The sequence below is a fragment of the Meriones unguiculatus genome, chromosome 8 (assembly GCF_030254825.1).
Source record: "Meriones unguiculatus strain TT.TT164.6M chromosome 8, Bangor_MerUng_6.1, whole genome shotgun sequence".
Lineage (NCBI taxonomy): Eukaryota > Metazoa > Chordata > Mammalia > Rodentia > Muridae > Meriones > Meriones unguiculatus.
In genome coordinates, this window is record NC_083356.1 from 92,724,979 (window position 1) to 92,745,917 (window position 20,939).

The window sequence follows — 20,939 nt, forward strand, 5'->3', positions numbered from 1 at the left end:
GTTGAGTCGTGACAAGTTTTTAAATAGTCTTAAGTTTTAAACAGTGGTCCATGAAACCTGGGATACCTTATGGGAGTTTTATTTTGGTTTTGGCCCTTGGCTAGGACCTCATGCTTGCTGAGCATTGCTCTACCAGTGAGCTGTCTATAGCTTTTGAAAATAAAAGCCACTGATTATTTAAACACAGTAATTTATACTGAGAGTTGCCTTTTCCACAGTTCTGAACTTGGGGAATTATATCAATTACTGTTACTATGTTTTCTAAGATGTTATATAATAATTTTCTAGCTCCCTTTGAAGAAATGCTTTGGGCAGTGTCTCTGTAGCCCTGGCTGGCCTGCATTTGTTTCCAGGGGTCTTGGATTAGAGAATTTCTCCACCATGCCTATTTTGATACTCTTTGTAGTTGTAGTTTTGGTGATGTGTTTTTTGTTTGTTTGTTTTGTTTTGTTTTGTTTTTGTTTTTTCCTAAAACTGAGTTGATTATTGACTTTGGGGCATCTCATGTCATTCCTGATAAAAATAAGTTTTTTGTTATTTCTGTTACTGTTGTAAATGTATCATCAAGATGAAATCTCGTGGACTTGAAGAGATTCCAGTTTTTGATATTTCTGAGAAGGCGGTAAATGGAGCAGAGAGCAAGACCCTCTCCACTGATGAAGAAAGGCTTGCCTCAGGTATGCTAGCCAAGCCCAGTAGTTTCATTTTTAATATGAACTGTCTTGAAAAACTTAACTTTTTTGGGGGGGTTGGTGGTGGAGGGAGTTGTTTTGTGTTGGTTTTTTGAGATAGTTTCTCTGTGTAGACTTGGCTGCCCTGGAGGATGGCCTTGAGCTCACAGAGATCTACCTACCTCTGCCTCCCTGAGTACTGGGATTAAGTTGTGCCCCACCACACCTGGCTTGCTTTTAGTTTTAATTGACCACAGCTGTTAATTTACCGTACCTCCCACCCTCACCCCTGCCAAGTACATTAGGGGGACCTGTTAATTTTAGGTGTGTCAAGCTGGTTTTCTCTAAGTAGTATACAGTCCATCAAGGTGATACAGACGTTGACATTTTGTTCAGTTATATTATGCACAGAGCAACATTGTGGCAGATTTTTCTGGCATTGTTTTCCTGAGCAAGTGTATGCACCTCAGCCCATTTCCTCTCCTTTTCAGTTTGATAGGAGATACAGATGATTTTTTAAAACTGGTTATATTTAGTTTTTTATTTTTGTTGTTGTTTTCTAGATTTGATTGATCCTGTGACTTTAGATAACCCATTGTCTAAAAATCTTGTGGCACAAATTAGTGCTCTTGCTCTTCAGCTGGATTCAGAAGACCTCTACAGTTACTCTGGAAGCCAGCTATTTGAAATGCATGAGAAACTTGGTACCATGGCAAACTCTATAATAAGAAATCTACAGTCACGCTGGAGATCATGCCCATGAAGATTCTTAGTATTGTAAGAGAAATGTAAAGTTTTTTCACCAGATTTTATTTTTTGGTTTTTAGAAAAATCTGCACCATTTAAAGAGGAAACTTTGTAAAGTTGATAAAATAATCAAACCCTAAACGGCAATGAATTACTAGGTCAGTTTTATACATTCGTTAATGAAGATCTTTTCCCTCCTGTATTTTCTTGGCCAGTACATAGTTTTTAAAGAGATTTAAATGTTACTGAAACTTGAAAGCAAACGAAATATACATACTTTTTTTTTTTATACTTCAACTCATGCATATTTTGGTGTAGCTCATACAAATTATTTTAATTAAGATAGAAAAGTTTTATTTACACTATATTGAATTGATAGAGGTGTTTATACTCTTTGAAAGTATTTATATTTGTTGTGCCTGGTGCAACACCTGTACTGAGATACAGAAGAATGAGAGCATTTCCTGAAGGTGACAGCTGTAGAGAACTTCTGAGAGAAATACCAAATTTCAACTTGTTGGGCGCTAAAAAAATAATGCTTAATTCACTGAGATTCCATTCATTTGGCATTGACAAGTATTTATGCAGCAGCATTTGCCTGTGAAAATGTGCTCTTATGAGGTATAGTGTTCACTCTTAAATGCATGACTGTTTGTACATTATGTATAAAAGGATGTTTTTTAATTTATAAAGTTCAGCCTTCATTAATTGCATGAGTTTTTTCTGCAGCTTCTTGTGAATATGATTGTTTTGTTTAATAGAAATATTTGTATATATTTAATATTAAAATATCCATATGGATAGTAAAAGTAGTTCATGGACTTATTATGGATATTTGTAGGAGTCAATCTACAAATAAAGCAACAGATAGTTTTGTATTTAGTTAAAACATGAGTTTATTTTCTAAAGTGTCCAGAATAATTAAAATTATTGGAACCAGAAAATGTTACATGCTGCAACCTTTTTTTTTTTTTCCTTTTTGTTTTTCTTTTGGTTTGGAAGAGGATTCCAGCCATTAGAAAATGTGCCTCATATGTTTCTTCTTAATGGAGAGTTAGCCTGGGTATTTTCATTGCAGGTTGTACTATAAAACGTCTGTAGAGATACCTGATTTTTCACATACATTGAAAACTAAACTTGAAGTTGGAAACTGCCCTTTTAAAATGTATGTTTGTCTAGTTAAAAACACAGGATATATAATTAAACCATTTGTAAATTTTACCAAGTAGTTAGTATTTGACTTCACATATTTGTTTTGTGTGTTTGTTGTTTTGTTTTGTGATAAGGTCTCTATATATTTCCAGGCTGGTTTTGAGCTTTTATGATCCTCCTGGATTCAGAGTTCTAGGATTGCAGGTATTTTGCCACTATGCCTGGCTGTGTTTTATGTTTTCCCAAAAGACAGATTTTGTTTCATTTCTGAATAAAAGTCAGTCAGTGATCTTCATTTCAAAGTTAGTTTATTCCCTGCTTAAAAAGACAAAGCAGTTGTAAAGCTAGTTCCTTTTGTGGTTTTGTAGTTTTTCCAGCAGTGATAATATGTGCTGTCCCTAGGAAAGGAAGTTGGTATCATTTTTCATAATCATAGTTCATTACAGATATTTTTGGAACTAAATATATTTATCTACAGAGGGTCCTAAGAATTCTGGATTTGTTAGACTAAAGACTTAGGTAGGAGTCAATGACTAATGAGAAAAACACTAGTTTTTAAAAACATTAATAATCATGGTTTGCATTGACTGTAGCTCTAAGTATTGGGATGTGTATGAATATTCAGTGAGCAGGAATGATGAGTCAGGATTATGTGGGGGTGAATGAGTGTTCATTGTACAAACTGCATTCTTTATCTCTTGTCTACTCACTTGTTGGCACAGCAAAGTTCTTAGGAAGCTCAGAGTTTAGCAGGACCAGAACAGTTCGCTTAAATTTCTGAATTTAATAAAAGCACAGGTCTTAGTGAAGTCACAGTTCAATGAGGCTGTGTTTTAAAATATAATTGATACTATAGGTCAGCTTATTGAATCTTTATTATTCTTAAGGTTATAGAAAAGTAGGGCTGAGTCACCTTCAGTATTTCTGGCCTAACTTTTTTTTTTTTTTCTCCAAACTTTTATGTCAGTATTTCTGAGTTGACTACAATGTGTCATTTACTATTACATGGAATTCCCCCTTTTCTCAGATCTTTTCTAATTTTTTTTAAGCATGTTGCATTCAAATGTGCTGCCTTAATTGTTGTATGTTTTTAAACAAAAATTATAGAGTTGGAATATAGTGCTTTCCAACAAACCTGTTTATGGCTTCAGTTCCATCCCTGAGTTCCATGTGGTGGAAGGAGAGTGGTCCTTTGACCTCTGTATGTACATAGTGCACACACGTGCATAGATACACAAATAATATGTAATTAAAAAATTTTTTCTGTTCATGAGTGTTTTGCCTGAATGTAGATATATGTGTACCATGTACATGCCTGGTTCAGTAACAACATTCAGAGTTATAGACAGGTGTGAGCTACCTTGAGGGTACTGGAATCAAACCGAAGTCTTCTGAAAGAACAGAAAGGGCTGTTAACTGCTAAGCCATCTTAATCTTTTTCTTCTTTTTTAAGAAGCTATAAATTGTATAATTTTTCATGTCTATGAATGTGGATTTTCATGTTCAAACTTAGTTTATTACTAAAGATGTCCTTTTGTTTCAGCAAGTTAAACTATTCCTGAGACTGCAGGATCTTTCATTGCATTTCAAATAGTGGGTGATGAGTCCAATTAATCAGTTTGTCAATGGAATTTAAATCTAAAGATTGTAGACACAGTTGTCAAATGACATTGCTTTAGGACTCTGTTTTTTGGTACAACTCAAAGTTAGCCAGAAATTTACTCACATATTTAAGGGTCATTAGAATGTCAGTCATGTTAATAATTGTATGCTGAATATGGTGGCTTGTTACCTGTAATTCCAGTACCTGGGAGGCTGAGGAAGATAATTCCTTTGTGCTAAGTCTAACCTGGTCTACAGTATAAGAACCTGTTTAAAACCCAAAAATCTGGGGGGAAGCAAGTCTTGATATATACATGCATCGATGTTAAGTTCTGCAAATATTAGTTGAAAGATTTTGTTTGGTTTAAGATAAAGTTATTAAAATAATAAAGTTGATTCTGAAATCGATGGAAATACTTAACAGTGTCTATTCCTGGCAATGCGTCCAGCTTTAACTGAGATGGTTCAGGTTTGTTTCATTTTTGATTATTTGTAGTTGATTTCAGAGGAAGCTTGTCAGTTTAGCAGGCTATCCAACAGCAATTGTGGCCATTATTGGGGTGACACCTGGCTGGGGCAGAAGCACAGGCTTCCATTACTGAAACTCTAGCTCAGACTGGCCTGGGACTCTGTGTAGATTTTTTATTCTCAAACCGATGACAACCCTCTTGCTTCAGCCTCCCAAATGTTTTGATTATAGGTATGTTAATGGATTCCACGGTTTCTGATCATTCAGTTAAAGGTTATATCTGTTATGTGCCTAGTTTATGTATTACTGTCTGGAAATATCCATTAAAGTCCATGTCCTTCAAGTTTAAGATCTGTAACTACTTTGTAAAAGTGCTCTTACTAGCTATGCAACTTCACTGGGTTCTTAAAGGTAAATGTTACAATTTTGTCAAAACATTTTTTTTCTTTATAAACTGAACCTTCAATTAAAAGAAGATACGACCTGAGTTGTAGGTGTTCATGTTCCTGGAAATGTATAGTACCAGTATTATACATGTTGTGGCCTTTTATGTGATAGGAAAATTCAGGCATCATTTTTAATTGCTGCGGTCAAAAAGAACAGCCTCTCCTGTGTCCCTTTTATGCTTCAGTTATAGCAGAGGGAAATGTTCTTTGCTGATTTATAATTCAGTATAGAACTAACTCTAATATTAAACAGAGATACTTTTTAATGCACAGGGAAGTGATACAACAGAGGGAAATAGAGCTGAATTTGTTTTTGCAACAGTCTTTAGCCCCGGCTGGTATGGAACTTACTTTATTGCCAGGGTTGGCCCCAAAGTCCTCCAGCCTCAACATCCTTACCCCCACCCCAATTTTTTTGAGATGGGGTTTTTGAGACCTGGCTCCTGATATAGATCAGGCTGCCCTGTTGCAGAGATCTGCTTGCCTCCAACTTCCCAGTGTAGGCATTAACAGTGTGCATGTGCTACTATTTGACACCCGCTTAGTCAAAAATTTGATGATAAAACCATTTGGTGTAAGGACAGTCAATTGTGTACTTTGAAGACAGCTTTTTTTTTATAATACATAACATATATACATATTTTAAAATATACTTTAAATGTGTGGAACTTTGTTTTCACAATTAACATAAGTGATTATTTTAAAATACACAGTCAAGGGTTGTTTTGGCTTGTGTCTGTAATCCTAGCCTTGGAAGGTACAGATGGTAGCAAGAGTCAAGGCTAGAAGAGACAGACCCTCTTGACAAATATAACAAAACATTTGTTCAGTACTCTACCTATATTCCCAGCAGTTAATGTCTAACTAAACGGAAGCCTTGGTTCTTGCTCAATATGATAATGTCATGAAACAAACAAACTTTAGTTTAATAAGAATCCAAAGCATTTTATTTTTTTATAGAGTAAGAATTTTCTAAGAAGAAACCAAAATTGAGTATGGAAAGCAGAGTATAGTAGGATAATCTAGTCGTTACAGCAGGGAGCAAACTATAACTTACTTCCAGTCTTGTGTGTGGGTATTGGTGTTTTGCTTGCTTTTACATCTGCAACATGTGCATGAAGTGCCAACAGAGGCCAGAAGAGAGGACATATATCTTCTGGTATTAGAGTTACAGATGGTTTTGGAGCTGGTATATGGTATGGGTACTGGGAGTTGAACCTGGATACTCTAGAGTGGTGGCCTGTGCTCTTAGTCACTGAGCCATCTTTCCATTCTCATTTCCTCTTCTGTGTTTAAAATTTTGGGGGAAGAATTTTTTTTTAAAGTATTCAAAGCAGATGAAAAAAAAATCTTTGTTATCCAGAAATAGTTGTATTGTGGCAATCGGGCTGTGTTTGGCTGCTTTCCTATTTTGCTGCCCTTAATCAAAGTTTAGTCGTGTTCTCAGAGTATATTTGATGAGTTTTTCTAATTTTAAATTAATATATAATAGAAATACCTATTAATTTTATTATTAACTATACTAGGAAATAAGAAATAAGGGCACTATTTTGCAAAGTCATATTAACAGTCAGCAGACAGTCAGCTTTACTGTGTTGGGCACATTATGGTTATTGAATCTGCTTCATAGTAAAATTGGGAGTTGGCTGTAATTGCCCTGTGAGACTAATTATTTTTAAATGTACTTTTATTTAAAATAAAAGTGTAAGATCTTATTTCTGGTATTTGTTTTTTTATTCTTGATTTTTATATCTATGTTTTATATTATTGAGACATGAAGGGAGTAAGGAAAGCATGATCCAATGTGCACCTGATCTAATAATGTTTATGAGCATTATGGCATTTCAACAAACGTATCCTTCTCCACTTCTCCATTTCTCTTGAGTTGTTTTGTAAAATTTTCTGATTTATTCTGCTTTATTGATTTCGTAGATTTCTAAATCCAGTTATTAAATCAGAGTAAGTTGTAAGATTCTGCATTCATTTATACATCAGATTTGCAGGCACAGACTAGGGCCATTTGGAAAGTGATAACCTCTGCTGAGAAAATAACTCCATCAATTTGGCCTGTAGGCAACTCTGAGGTATGGGGGAGGAACCAGGGGGTGGTGCCACCCTTGAACAGGTAGTCCCAGGTTGTATGAAAGACAGCTGATCAAACCATGAGGAGCAGGGCAGTAAGTAGAGTTCCTCCATGGCCTCTGCTCCAGTTCTTGCCTCCAAGTTCTCTCTTTGAGTTCCTGCCTGGTTTTCCATTAGTTACTTTTCTATTGCTGTGAATAAATATAACCATAACCAAGGCAACGTAAAGAGGCTTAATTGGAACATAGACGTGTAGAGGGATTGATGTTCATGACCATCATATCATGGTGGGGAACATGGTGGCAGGCAGGCAGGGTACTGGAGCAGTGGCTGAGAATGCACAACCTGATCCATAAACAGAGAGTACACTGGGAGTGGAGGGGAGTTTTTGAAACCATAAGCCTGCCCCTAACCATACCTCTGATAAATCAGTGCTTCTTAGTCCTTAAGGATCAGGAACAATATTTTTTTATTTTAATTTTTTTTAATAAATTAGTTTATTTACTTTATCCCAACTCTAGCCCCCTCCCTCTCCCAATCCTACCCTTTTTCCTCCCTCATCTCCCATGCCTCTCCCCAAGTCCACTGAGATGGGAGATCCTCCTCTTCCCTCTAACCCTACCCTATCAGGTCTCATAAGGATTGGCTGCATTGTCTTCCTCTGTGGCCTGGTAAGGCTGCTCACCCTTCAGAGGGAAGTGATAAAAGAGCCAGCCACTGAGTTCATGAAGAGGCAGTCCCTATTCCCCTTACTAGCGAACTCACTTGGATGCTGAGCTGCCATGGGCTGCATCTGTGCAGAGGTTCTAGGTTATCTCCATGAATGTTCATTGGTTGGAGTATCAGTCTCAGAAGAGACCCTTGTGCCCAGATTTTTTGGTTCTATTGCTCTCCTTGTGCAGCTCCTGTCCCCTACAGTTTTGTTTGTTTGTTTGTTTTTTAATCGCCCCGTTCTTTCATAAGATTCCCTGCACTCTGCCCAAAGTTTGGCCATGAGTCTCAGTATCTGCTATGATACCTTGCTGGGTAAAGTCTTTCAGAGGCTGTCTGTGGTAGGCTCCTGTCCTGTTCCCTGTCTTCTGCTTCTAATGTTTATTGCGTTTTGCCCTTCTAAATGAGGATTTAGCATCTTTCTTAGGGTCTTCCTTGTTTTAGCTTCTTTAGGAGTATAGATTTTAGTATGTTTATCCTATACTGTATGTCTAATAACCACTTGTCAGTATATGCCATGTGTGTCTTTCTGTTTGTGGGTTATCTCACTTAAGATGATCTTTTGTAGTTCCTACCATTTGCCTGCTAATTTCATGATTTCCTTTTTTTTAATAGCTGAATAGTATTCCACTGTGTAAATGTACCACAATTTTTGTATCCATTCCTCCGTTGAGAGACGTCTAGGTTGTTTCCAGATTCTGGCTATTATGAATAGAGGTGCTATGAACTATTTGCTATGAGCAAATGTCCTTGTTGTATACTTGAGCATCTTTTGGATATATGCCTAGGAGTGGTTATAGCTAGATCTTGAGGAAGCACTATTCCTAATTTTCTGAGAAAGCGCCAGATTGATTTCCAAAGTGGTTGTAGAGGTTTACATTCCCACCAGCATTGGAGGAGGGTTTTCCATTCTCCACATCCTCTGCAGCATGTGTTGTCACTTGAGTTTTTGATCATAGCCATTTTGATGGATATAAGGTGAAATCTCAGGGTCGTTTTGATTTGCATTTCCCTGAGGACTAAGGAAGTTGAGCATCTCAAGTGTTTCTCTGCCATATTCTGGATATTATCCTTCTGTCAGATATAGGGTGGGTGAAGATCCTTTCCCAATCTGTAGGCTGTCGTTTTGTTCTGGTGACCGTGTCCTTTACTTTACAGAAGCTTTTCAGTTTCATGAGGGTCCTGTTTATTGATTGTTGATCTTAGAGCCTGTGCTGTTGGTGTTCTGTTCAGGAAGTTGTCTTCTGTGCCAATGAGTTCTAGGCTCTTCCCCACTTTTTCTTCCAACAGGTTTAGTGTGTCTGGTTTTATGTTGAGGTCTTTGAACCACTTAGACTTTAGTTTTGTGCAGGGTAATAAATATGGAGCTATTTGCATTTTTCTACATGTACACATCCAGTTAGACCAGCATCATTTGTTGAAGATGCTGTCTTTTCCACAGGAACAGAGTATTTAAATGCTCAAGCTTTCAGAAACACCTTATTCAAACCACCAGTACCTATAAGCCAAATATTTTTTTTCCAGTGTTGCCCCCACCACTGGGGGGAGGGGGAGGCAAATAGTGGTGGTACATACCTTCAGTCTCAGCACTGAGGAGGCAGAAGCAGGTGGATATATTGAGTTGTAGGCCAACCTCATCTACAGAGTGAGATCCAGGATAGCCAGGGCTACACAGAGAAACCCTGCCTCAGAACACAAAAATGAATGGTATGAAGTTGGTAGTTGAAGCTTGGGATATTGTGACAGACATATTTCCCATATGAAAATTATTGAAATGTTTGGAACTATCATATAGGAAAGCCATTTTGAGTATTCAAAGCTGTTCTTTGGATACTTGGAAGATAGGAATGCTCATAGAAATGTAGCTGATGAAGGTCTTTTTTGGTGAAGTTTCAGAGTGAGCCGCTTACACTATTATTCATTTGAGTGACACATTAAGAATCTGGTTTCTGGGCTGGAGAGGTGGCTCAAAGGTTAAGAGCGCTGGATGTTCTTCCAGAGGTCCTGAGTTCAATCCCAGCAATCATGTGGTGGCTCATAACCATCTATAATGAGATCTGGTACCCTCTTCTGGCATGTGTCTATATTTGCAGACAGAATACTGTATATATAAGATAAATATTAGGGAAAGTTCTAGTTTCTGATCAGCTGAGACTGAAGAATCACGTGCTTAATGCCGATTAAGCACCACTGAAGTAAAACCTTGATTTTACTGAGAATTTGTGTTGGTTAGCTGGGGCTGAGAAATGATTACCAAATACCAGCATCATTGAAGTGAAATCTCGGAGCTATTTTTTGGGGGTTCAGCACCCAAAAGCTGTGTGGTCCTGAGGGCACCAAGGAGGCATCTCAAGCTGTCAGCTGAGTAATGTGTAAGTAATGTATAAGTCTTCCACATGGTACTAGTTTTGACTGCATGAAAGCTACAAGATTAAAGGAATCATTGAAATTGAGGCTTGGCACCTTGTAGCAGGATTGGAGTCCCTATAGAGAGGACAGGAAGCTGTTGGTGAAGGTGTAGCCTCTGTTGCACTGAGATACCCATATATTGGAGAGTCCAGGCCTGGCAGGTATGGAGTGGAGCCAGACCGAAACAAGTTGCTTAGACTACAAGACAAGATGCTTATACTACAAATGGCAGAGCTGCAGAAGTGGAACTTCCCAAGCCTTTTGGAGCCAGAGGGTGGTGAGTTCTAGACAGTGGACACTGAGCTATTTGAAATACACTTGAGATTTTGGTTTTTCTTTGATTGGAACTGTGCCTGGTTCTTCCCTTTTTGAGTAAGAAAGAACCCCCATAAGCTCTTACCCTGCCCCATATAGGCACCCGTAGTTAGGAGACATTGCCTTTAAAGACACCTTAGACTTTTATCAAACTGTTTTGTTCTGTGATGCTGATGTGAGATTTGGGTACAAGGAAGGCTTAGGTTAAACAGTGATGTTTGTGTATGTTGGATTGACACTGGGTCAGTTGTGCTGGTTAGTTTTTGTTAGTGTGATACAAATGAGATATTTGGAAAGAGGAAACCTCAACTGAAAATGACTGTCAGATTTTACAGGCAAGTCTGTGGGGCATTTTATTGATTGATTGGTATGGGAGGAACTAGCCTACTGTGACCAGTGTCATCCCAGCACAGGTGCCGAAAGAAAGGCTGAACAAGCCATGACGATCAAGCCAAGTAAGCAGCATTTCACCATGAACTTCTACTCAGTTCTTGCCTGCCTTCTGGTGCTGTGGTTATAGCAATTACAGTAGATAGGAAACTGGGACAGTACCCTAGCATTTCTGCTTGCAGTTTGTTTCCAAGGTGTCTGTTGTGTGCTTTCAAGGACTGAAGACAAAGTTCTGTGCTGTGTCCCCATTTTCCTGGTCACATCCTGACATTTTCAGGGCATCTTTTTGTCTTACGGAAGCATCACTCAAATCTTTATTCCCCTGTATGCCTTTTTGTCCAAACTTATTTCCTTAAAAGAACAGAAGGCCTGTTTGGCTAATCTTATCTAAACATGAATGGGACAGGCAGTGGGGCATGATAAATCTAAAATACATTTGGGCATGAATGTTAGCTCAGATAATTTCCCTTTATTAGTTAGAAGTGGGGAAAAAATAAGTGGTCTTGGGCCTCTCTGCAGCCTGGTAGTCTTGTTTGTGAAAGTCGAGATCCATTGGCTGCCTTTCCACCACCACATGACACTGGTAAAAACAGCACAAACAGATGGTGTGTGTGTGACCACGAAGCATTGCAAACTTCTGGGATGTGGTTAATGTTAGAAGTCCTTTGTGGGAGTCACAGTAAACTGTCATTAGCTAGATTTACCGGAGGAATGCACTGGTTGGCTGGAAAACAAACCAGCAAAATTAAACGTTTTGAGGATAGCTGATAGGTAGAGGAGGATTCTTGAAGGAAAGTTTGTTGAACTAAGAATGGATTAATGCCAACCCAAAAAGTTGGAATCAATTGCCTCAATTATTTAATTAAGAGACCCATGTTAGCTGAAAGAAACAATCAAATGCATATGTAAAATGGATCATTTTGAGTATCAGTACATCAAAAAACTTAGGTAACTTTGTTTTGGGTTTCATTGTTTTGCCTGTGTAAATCTAAATGTGTGTACCATATGCCTGGTATTTCTGGGGCTCCAGTTACAGATGGTTGTAAACTGCCATGTGGATGCTGAGAATCAAACAAAGATCCTTTGGAAGAGCAGCCAGAGCTTCTTAACCACCAACCTACCATTCCAGACCCATTTGCATAACTTTTAAAACTCAGACTTTATTAAAAAATTTAGCCCATGAGCAGTTTTTGGTACTATGGGTTTTATTTCAAATTTCTCAATATTGACTGTCATCCTTATAACTTACAGAAACAAGATTAAAAACACAAGCATTAGCACTTACTAAATATGAGAAAAGTAGTTCTCTTTGGCATGTTCAGAATAATGTTAAAATGTTTTATTAATTGGGAAAGACTGGTTACATAATACCACAGAAGCTCTTAAAACTGAAAGTTTAATGGTAATTTTCAAAATGAGCTCTTTTTTATGTTTAATGTCAGGTTTCATGTGTAAATCTAGAAATAAATGAATCTATAAGTCTAGTTTAAGAACTGAATGGATGAATTAATGTTTGGTTTCATGGAAAATAACAGGTTTCTATAGAAGAGGCGATAACATTAAATGATAGTGATACAGGTGAAAATATTGGACAGCTTGAGAGCATGGGTGGTACACTCAAGTCTCCACTGAAATGTTACCTACAGTGTTGGAGACACTGCAGGCTGATGAAGATCTTGAAGTCTTAAATAGCTTCCACATAGTTGGCCGGGAGCATGCCGGTCCTGCCGGTCCTCTGCACAGTGCCATACATCCAGCCTTCATCAATCGCCTGGGCATTCACTATAGCATCTCCATCTTTGAAGGACACTTCATCTGCATCTGCAGCCATATAGTCATACATGGCACGGAAGATTTTCTATTCACGGGAATGAAAACAAGGAAAATAGCTTCTAGTGGTAAGAGCATATGACCTTTTCCATAAATTCAAGTTAAGAACCAAAAAAACATTAAATATTTGCAAATCATATGCTGATGAATTTATACCTGGAATATGAAGATGTTCAACTTGACCCCAAAAGTATTTAAAATGCTAAGTATGAATAAAGGCTTTTCCAAAGGAGATTTGTGAGCGGTTTTTACTGCTTTAGAGAGGGAGTCATTAAGACCTCTTCTGTTCTGGGGAGGATCTGTTCAGTTCCTAGTTGTTTGCAACTGTAACTCCAGTTCTAGGGGATCCAGTATCATTTTATGACCTGTGCTCAGGTGGTGTACATAAATAACTACAGGAAAAACACTCAGAATAGATGTAAATCTTTAAAATGTGGAGCAGAGGAAGCCCTGTTTGAGTCCAGTCCTGAGTGAATGTTTATTTTTGACATGGCATGGTCATACCAAGGACTCCAAGACAAAGCCATTCCCCATATAGGCTAGGCTGAAGCTGATGGTGTCCTCTCAATTATATATATAAAAGCTCTCAACTGCACCTTCCTTCTCTTGGATTTTTACCAACAGACTGTTCAGTGACCTCCTACTGACCCACAAAGCAGTTTTCCAGAGAATATCAGAAGCACTATTTTGGATTGAAGAGTATTACTGAGGAGCTATAGGAAGAAAGCAAATAAAGCTATACTTAACTGAAGTACAAAATAGGACTAAGACCACATGCAGCTCCCAAATTGCCTCAATTCTCCAGTCAAGAGACTAGCAAGGATTAAGAGACAAGGTGCCCATTTCTGCTGTCTACAAGAAACTCAGCTTTAAATATGTTAAAGTAAAAGGATAGAAAAGAGTACTTCAAGCAAATAAGACTAGGATACAAGCAGGTGTAGCCATCCTAATATCCGACAAAATAGAGTTCGGAAACAACCAGGAAGACATTTACATACAGCAAGCTCTGGTACACCCAATTTCATAAAAATGTGCTTCAGGAATTAAGGACACGGATTAACTTCCAACTCAGTAAGTGATAATGTTCCCTACTGTCTCCAAGAGGCAGGTTATCTGGACAAAAAAATTTTGATGTTATATATCAAATAGGCCTGATATCAACAGAATAGTCCAACTAACACTAGAGAATATACACTCAGCAGTCTGGATGCTTCTGTGAAATAGACCACATCCTGAGACACAAAACAAATCTTAGCAAATTTAGAACATTCCAAATAGTTTCACCTATCTGTTTGGACCACAGTATAACGAATTTTAAAATCACCATAAGTAACTAGATTATACATACTTCAAAATTAGATAACAAATCAGTGAATGATAGAAGGGTCAATGAGGGAATCAAGAAAGAAAAATCCTGGAAATAACTTCTGGGACACATTAAAAGCAGTCATAAAAGAAACTACAAATTTAGGGGGAGAGGACCAGGGAGTAGCAGTTGGGGAAGGGGAAAGATTATCAAAATACATATCATAAATACATTTTTAAGTTTAAAAAAATCAGAAAGCACAAGTGATTTAACGTTACAGCTCAAGCATTTGGGAAAACGAACGAAACCCAGTAGACAGGATGAAATGACAAAAACAAAAGCATCTAAGATGATTCTTCTGGAGAGAAAAAAAATCAACAGACCCTTAGCCCAACTGGCCAAGAGAAGTACATGACCCAAAATAACAAGCATCAGAGATAAGGAAAACAGCATACACAAAAAGAATTCTGATTTATAAGGGAGTATTTAAAAAAAAAAAAAAACCCACCAAAGTTAAAAGAACACAAACTTGAATAGACCTACAGTAAATGAGACTGAAACCACAAGAAGCCTGTTGAGTAATAAAGGCTCAGACAGATTAAGAGCATAAAGAGTTACAGCAGATTTTCAGAGACCTATAGACAATCCTTAAAATAGATAAATGTTAGAAACAGAAGGGCAATTCCAAGTCTCTTCTGTGAAGCCAGTGTCACTCTAATACCAAAAGTAGGTAAAGAAACAACATGAAATGGAGCATGGAGACAAATCTTTAGTATAGCTGCAGGTCGAGTACAGGCACACATCAAGATGACCACAATCAAGTTTACTTTATCCCAGAGATGCAGGGATAGTTCAATATAGGGAAGTCAATAAATGTAAGCCACAAGAAACAAAATTACATGTTTTTCTTAATAGATAAAGAAAGTCTTTTTGTTAAAAATGCAATGTCTGCATGATGAGGGAATATACCTCAACAAAACAGGCTATGTTTGGCAAACCCACAGCTTTGAAGCTTTAACTAGTTATGACAAGGAAATTAAAAGGATTCAAGTTTGAAAAGGAGTCAAATATTTGTAGCTATTTATTTATAGATCTCAAAACTTCTACCGGAAACTTCTAGAAATGACATTTCCAGCAAAGTGCCAGGATATAAATTTCAATTTAGAAAACTCAGTAGCCAGCAGCAGCAGCAAGCATGTTGAGAAAGCGATCATAGAAGCATTCTTATTCACAATAACCTCAAATATTTTGGAATAAACCTAATCAAGGAGGTGAAAATCCTCTATTATGAAAATTGTTATTACTTAAGAAAGAGATTGAGGCAGACACTAGAAAATGGTAAAGACTTCATATGTCCTTAGATTGGAAGGATTGATACTATGAAAATGATCATCCTCCCAAAGGCTGTTTATAGCTTCAATGCTGCCCCAGTTAAAATCCCTAGAAATTAAAAACAACAAAACACTAAAATTTCATAGGAACCACAAAAGACCTTAGTTAGCCAAGCAATCTTGAGCAAAAAGCAAAGTTGGAGGGATTGCCATTAGATGTCAAGATACATTACAGAATTATGGTGATAATATAATACTGGCCCAAAATAGGCTCAATGGAAACTATCAAACTATGAGTCCACATAACTTCAGCCATCTGATAATTGATCAGAGAACTAAAAACTTCAGCAACAAAATGTTGCTGGGAAAACTGAATGTCTGCATATAGAAGAGTGAAATTAGACCTGTCTCTCACAAAAGTAAACTCCAGATGGATCAAAGATCTCAATATGAAACTTTGAAGTGTTGAATCTGCTAGAAGAAAGCAGGCAGTAGTTCAAGATTTAAATATAGGAAAAGACTTCCTGAATAAGATTAATTTGCCAAAGGCCAACAATTGACAAGTTGATAAAGCTAAAATGTTTCTGTGCAGCAAATGAAACTTTCAACCGAGGGCAGAGGAAGCCCACAGAGTGGGAGGGAATCCTCTGTACATTTGATAGGAAATTAATAAGGGGAATACATAGCTTAAAAATACAGTTAAAAGCATTAATCTGATTTTAAAAATGGGACTATGGCTCTGAACAAAATATTCTCAGAAAATAAAAATGGCTAAGAAGTATCTCAGCACTCTTAGCAATTTGGAAAATGTAAGTTAAAACAACTTAGAGATTTCATCGTACACCAATCAGAATGGCTAAGCTCAAGGAAACAATTGACATGCTGGTGAGGGTGTGGGAATGGGAGAACCCTCATTCATTGTAAACTGTAAACAGATACAGCCATTCTGGAAGTCATGTGGAGAATCCTCAAAACATACAAATCTACCACATGAACCAACTATACCAACCCACTTGGCATGTACCCAAAGTATTTGATGATTGTATCCTGCAGATGCTTGTTCATCCATGTTCACTGCTGCTCAACAATAGCTAGGAAATGCAAAGACCTAAATGTCCTTTATAACTGATGAATAGATAATGAAAATGTACATATATACAATGGAATACTATTCAGCTAAAAAAAAAATCCATGAAGTTTGCAGGTGAATGGATGGTATGCATATTATACTAAGGAAGATAACCCAGGTAACCCAGACCCAGAAAAAAAGAAATGCCACATGTTCTCTTTTGTTTATGAATCCTAGCTTGCTCTCTCTCTCTTTCTCTATGTGTTTGAGAAAGAGAGAGAATATACATTCCCTGGAGTAACTACAGAAACCAGGAAAGTGAAGTGAGGACAAGTGAAAGGTTGGGGGTGGAGAGGAGGGGCTTTAGAGAGGGGATCAGCAGGGCACAAGTACTGTGAATGGGGAAAATGAGGGGAGGGCTTTAGCTGGGGGAGAGGAGGAATAAAGAATGCTAAAGATGTTTGAAAAAAAATAGGGAATCATTTTATGTACATACTATGTATTACTATGTTATACATGACATGCCATGTACAAATACAATATATTATATATAAACTATAAAATTACATACTATATTTCTTTAATGAAGCAATGTCACTCAGGTGATAATGCTACCTAAGAAAGAGCCAGAGACTATCTAGCAAAAAAAAAAAAAACCTCCAGTAGTAGGCATGAAATATCTTTGGAGTTGTCAATAGAGAAGTCCAAGAGATTCCAAAAACCATATAGGCTATTCCTGTTGCCCTTGGTGGCTTCCCAATAGGGTTAAGTTCCTATTGTTGAAAACACTACCCACTTTAGTTACAGGACTTGTGGATCCAGCTGGATCTGACCTCAAAGTCTCCTTTGCAAGGACTAGCTGTCATAATGTCTGAAGATGCTGTACAAGCTGCCAAGGGAGAAAATCAACAGCCATAGCAGCTGTGATGCTTATGAACCACAAGAAACAAGCCGTACAGTAACATATCCCTAAAAGGCAATAATGACACTTGTATCTTGGCCATAACCAACAGCTGTCTCACTGAACTTAAGGCCTGCTCAATGGAGAGTAATAGTGCCTAGCCAACTACCCAAAGAAATCTAGAGGAAAATCTACCCTGCCACCTTCCTAAAACAGGATAATGTTCAACTGCATTCTAAGTATGTATCTTTATACCTTCAGATGAGTATGGCTCTTATCTCTGATCAAAGAAATTAGAGGACCAAGATGCCTAATATATAGGGCAAGGAAGCTGGACCCATAAAATCCAAACAATATGGCTGCCTAAACAAAACTGAACAAGGACAACAATTGGGAGAAATCTTACAAGACCAGTACCCCTAAATGAAGAGCTATAGGCAGTTAATGAGAGAGGAGAATCAGTATGGAATGAGCCCCTTTATTGATTATCTAATTCCAAGTGGTCAGCCCTAAATACATATACATATAAGTAAAACTATGAACCCAGAAGGCTGTATTTATATACTTATATTTATATGCACATCTTATAACCAGAATTAAACACACACAGAAACACACATCTAGTAATTTGTGCCTGTTACTCTTTACTTACTCCGGCAGTAGATGGGTGTGATGGGATAGAAGACAGTGTTGTCTGCTGAGTGGCAACTGACGATGACCTTTGCTGTGGAAGCTCAGTGGTTTTCACATGTTTGTAAGCTGCAAAGAAAAGATAATAAAGGCATGTGTGGACAGCTCATCTGTGTTAACCAACCAAGCAATGTTGTCTTTTTCTCAATGACCTCTGTGAAGAGCACAGCTAGTAAAATTATGAAAATTAAATTTGTAACTATAATTTCAGTCTTTTTCTCATGAAAGTAATAACTTGAATTTAAAACATTGCCTATTAACAGTTTGTGAGTTGACCTCATGACTGTCCATCAATACCATCCACTTACTTGTTCTTGTTGTGTTTATTTGTCTGAGACAAAGTCTCCAGGTAGCACAGGCTGGCTGCCAGAGCCTCCCAAGTGCTGGGATTACCATGTGTGCACACACACCCACTTGGGAAATTCCTTGTACCTGTTGAGGTTGCCGAGAAGAAGGCACCTCCATCACTGTATGTGGAAAGGTGCTGGTCTGCAGCTTCCGAGTGCTCAGACTTCTCCTCACCCCCACTGATACTCAGTGCACTGGCCGATCGCGACTGCTCCCGGCTGCGGCGTTGGGCTTGGACTGGGGGACATGTAGCAAAGATAAGATTTCTGCAGCAGTGATGCCTCTGTTGCATTTTTTATTTGATTTTAGGCAGCATAGTTCTAACTAGTTTTCTTTGGTTTACATGCAATTCTTCTAGTGTATAGTTGTTGCTCTTACTCTATAGGTGAAAGCTTAAATGGCCAAAGGTGGCTAAAGTGAAACAAGGAGGTTTCAGACTCAATTATCTGTCTTTAAAGATGTGCCTTTCTACCACCGCACCACTTCCTGGCTCACTTCAGTGAATAGGGAGTAATCTTAACCACACTTCATTTCGGGTTTCTCCAGAAAAACCTCCCTCACTTCCAGATGGATGGAGTTGCCTTATCTGTGTCCTTTCCTGGTATTGTGGCACAAGATTAAAATTGTACATGTCAGGGTAGACCAGGAGTTACTACTGGTTTATCTACAGACTACAGTATGAGCCTTTAAAGAACAGCACACCATGATACTGCAAACAAACAAACAGGGTCTCCAAGAAGCCCTGGCTGGTCTGAAACTCAATGTGCAGAACAATCCGGGTTTCAACTCGAAGAGATCTGTTTGCCTCTGCCTCCTGATTACTGGGATTAAAGGAGTACACAATAATATCCGCTCCATTGGTTAATTTTATTTTCTACATGAGCAGACAGTTTGAGTATGTGCTGCTACTCTTGTGAATATCCCCCTAACACAAACGGTTCACAGTGTTCCTGATGAACATGCATGTTTTCTTTTTTCTGCCTATGTATTTTATTATCATCTTTTCTCTAACAAAAAGACTAACTTTAGGAAAACAGAAAAGGTAATAATGGGATCTGAAGGAGACATGAAGTGAGGCAGTTTATCACAATCTTTTCCTAGACCCGACATGCTTAGTTTGGTCCACCAGTCAGGGAGCAAGCTTCAAAGGTGAAAAGCCCTGGAGGGAAGGAACATTTATTGACGCTAGTCCATTAGAGGTGGCATTTATGTCATGAATCTCTGGGGGGAGTGGTGCATACCATTAATCATGTGTAAACTTCGGGATTGAATGTTGTCTTCTGCTGGATCATAGTCAAAAACTGAACCAGGGTTAGTACGCCAGACACGCAGACCTGAAGAAAAAAAAAAAAAAAAAAAAGCCAGTGGTCAGAACAAGTGTTCTCTTGTTTGTCTGTAATTTGAGAACCAAGCAGGATTGTGGGCAGTCACAAGGAGGGCTGGGCTTCTGCTTAGCTTAGGTTCTGCTCTTCTCAGAACAAAGATGGCAGAAAATGCTACTGATACTTCAGCTCTGCAAACTGCCTAATGGGGCTTTCACAGATTTGGGTCCTTTGTCTTCTATTTGGTATAATTCTGTCACTTTGTTTTCAGTTACCTGTAATAGTGTCTTGATCCTGGTCATTGCGTTTTTGTTCCATTTCTACCACTTTTCTTTGAATACCTCGGTAGTTAATGTCGCTGAAGTCCTGTGTGTTTTTCTTTACTCGTTCAGTGATAGGATCTGTCACAACTGGTGTGAAGCAGCCTTTGTGTTTCTCAAAGTCTTCATGATATTTCACCTGAAAGATGAATTTACTTTATGAAAATTTGGTGGCTTGACCATCTCTGGTTGAACATATTCCACCAGGCTGGCCGGCCAACCATAAAGAATTCTTGTGGCTAGAGAAATAGCTCAGCAGCTAAGAGCACATGTTGTTTTCATAGATGACCTGTGTTCAGTCCCCAGCATACACGAGGTAGTTCACAACGTGTGACTCCTGTTTCAGGAGATCCGATACCTTCCTCCTGACCTCTGCAAGCACTGTACACCTACTGTACACAGACAGACAGGCAGGCACATACACATAAATAAACACACACTTAGAAAAGAATCCGGACTTACTGTTGAGATGTGCCGCTGGGTTTCCCTAACCCGTCTCATCTCTGGTGTATCCAGCACATAGGCAGCTTTACCTTGGATTTGTTTCCGGAAGCTATCCGAGTAAAGAACCTATGGAGGAGAGACATGCGTGAAAATGTGGCAGGGGAGTGTTCTAATTCTTATGCTCAAAGACTTCAACAGATCCAAATGGAGGAAGCTCATGAGGGAAATGTAAGTCAAAAGACAGTAGCCAAATACTGGACCAAGTGTACCAGATCAGCACAAGGAAGGACTGGCAAGGTTTGCATCAGAAGTCACAGGACTTGACATTGGAAATGAAAATGTTTCATTTTCAAAGGAGAAGGGGCACAGTGTAAGTCTGAAAAC

At 38.2% G+C, this 20,939-nt stretch overlaps 2 protein-coding genes across 4 annotated transcripts in view; one reads left to right on the top strand and one right to left on the bottom strand.

Moving 5' to 3' along the window:
* Rif1 (replication timing regulatory factor 1) overlaps positions 1-4,586 on the top strand; it is a 55,800-nt gene extending 51,214 nt beyond the window's left edge. For both annotated transcript variants that reach the window (XM_021651547.2, XM_060390155.1), the window contains 2 exons: positions 569-677; positions 1,235-4,586. In XM_021651547.2, coding sequence (XP_021507222.1) covers positions 569-677; positions 1,235-1,434 — 309 coding nt within the window. In that variant the 3' untranslated portion in view covers positions 1,435-4,586. The remainder of the gene's footprint in view (positions 1-568; positions 678-1,234) is intronic.
* A 7,191-nt stretch (positions 4,587-11,777) lies between these two features.
* Neb (nebulin) overlaps positions 11,778-20,939 on the bottom strand; it is a 192,595-nt gene continuing 183,433 nt past the window's right edge. For both annotated transcript variants that reach the window (XM_060390154.1, XM_060390153.1), the window contains 6 exons: positions 20,574-20,681; positions 20,067-20,250; positions 19,711-19,803; positions 18,554-18,706; positions 18,084-18,190; positions 11,778-12,852 (listed from right to left, as the gene is read on the bottom strand). In XM_060390154.1, coding sequence (XP_060246137.1) covers positions 12,679-12,852; positions 18,084-18,190; positions 18,554-18,706; positions 19,711-19,803; positions 20,067-20,250; positions 20,574-20,681 — 819 coding nt within the window. In that variant the 3' untranslated portion in view covers positions 11,778-12,678. The remainder of the gene's footprint in view (positions 12,853-18,083; positions 18,191-18,553; positions 18,707-19,710; positions 19,804-20,066; positions 20,251-20,573; positions 20,682-20,939) is intronic.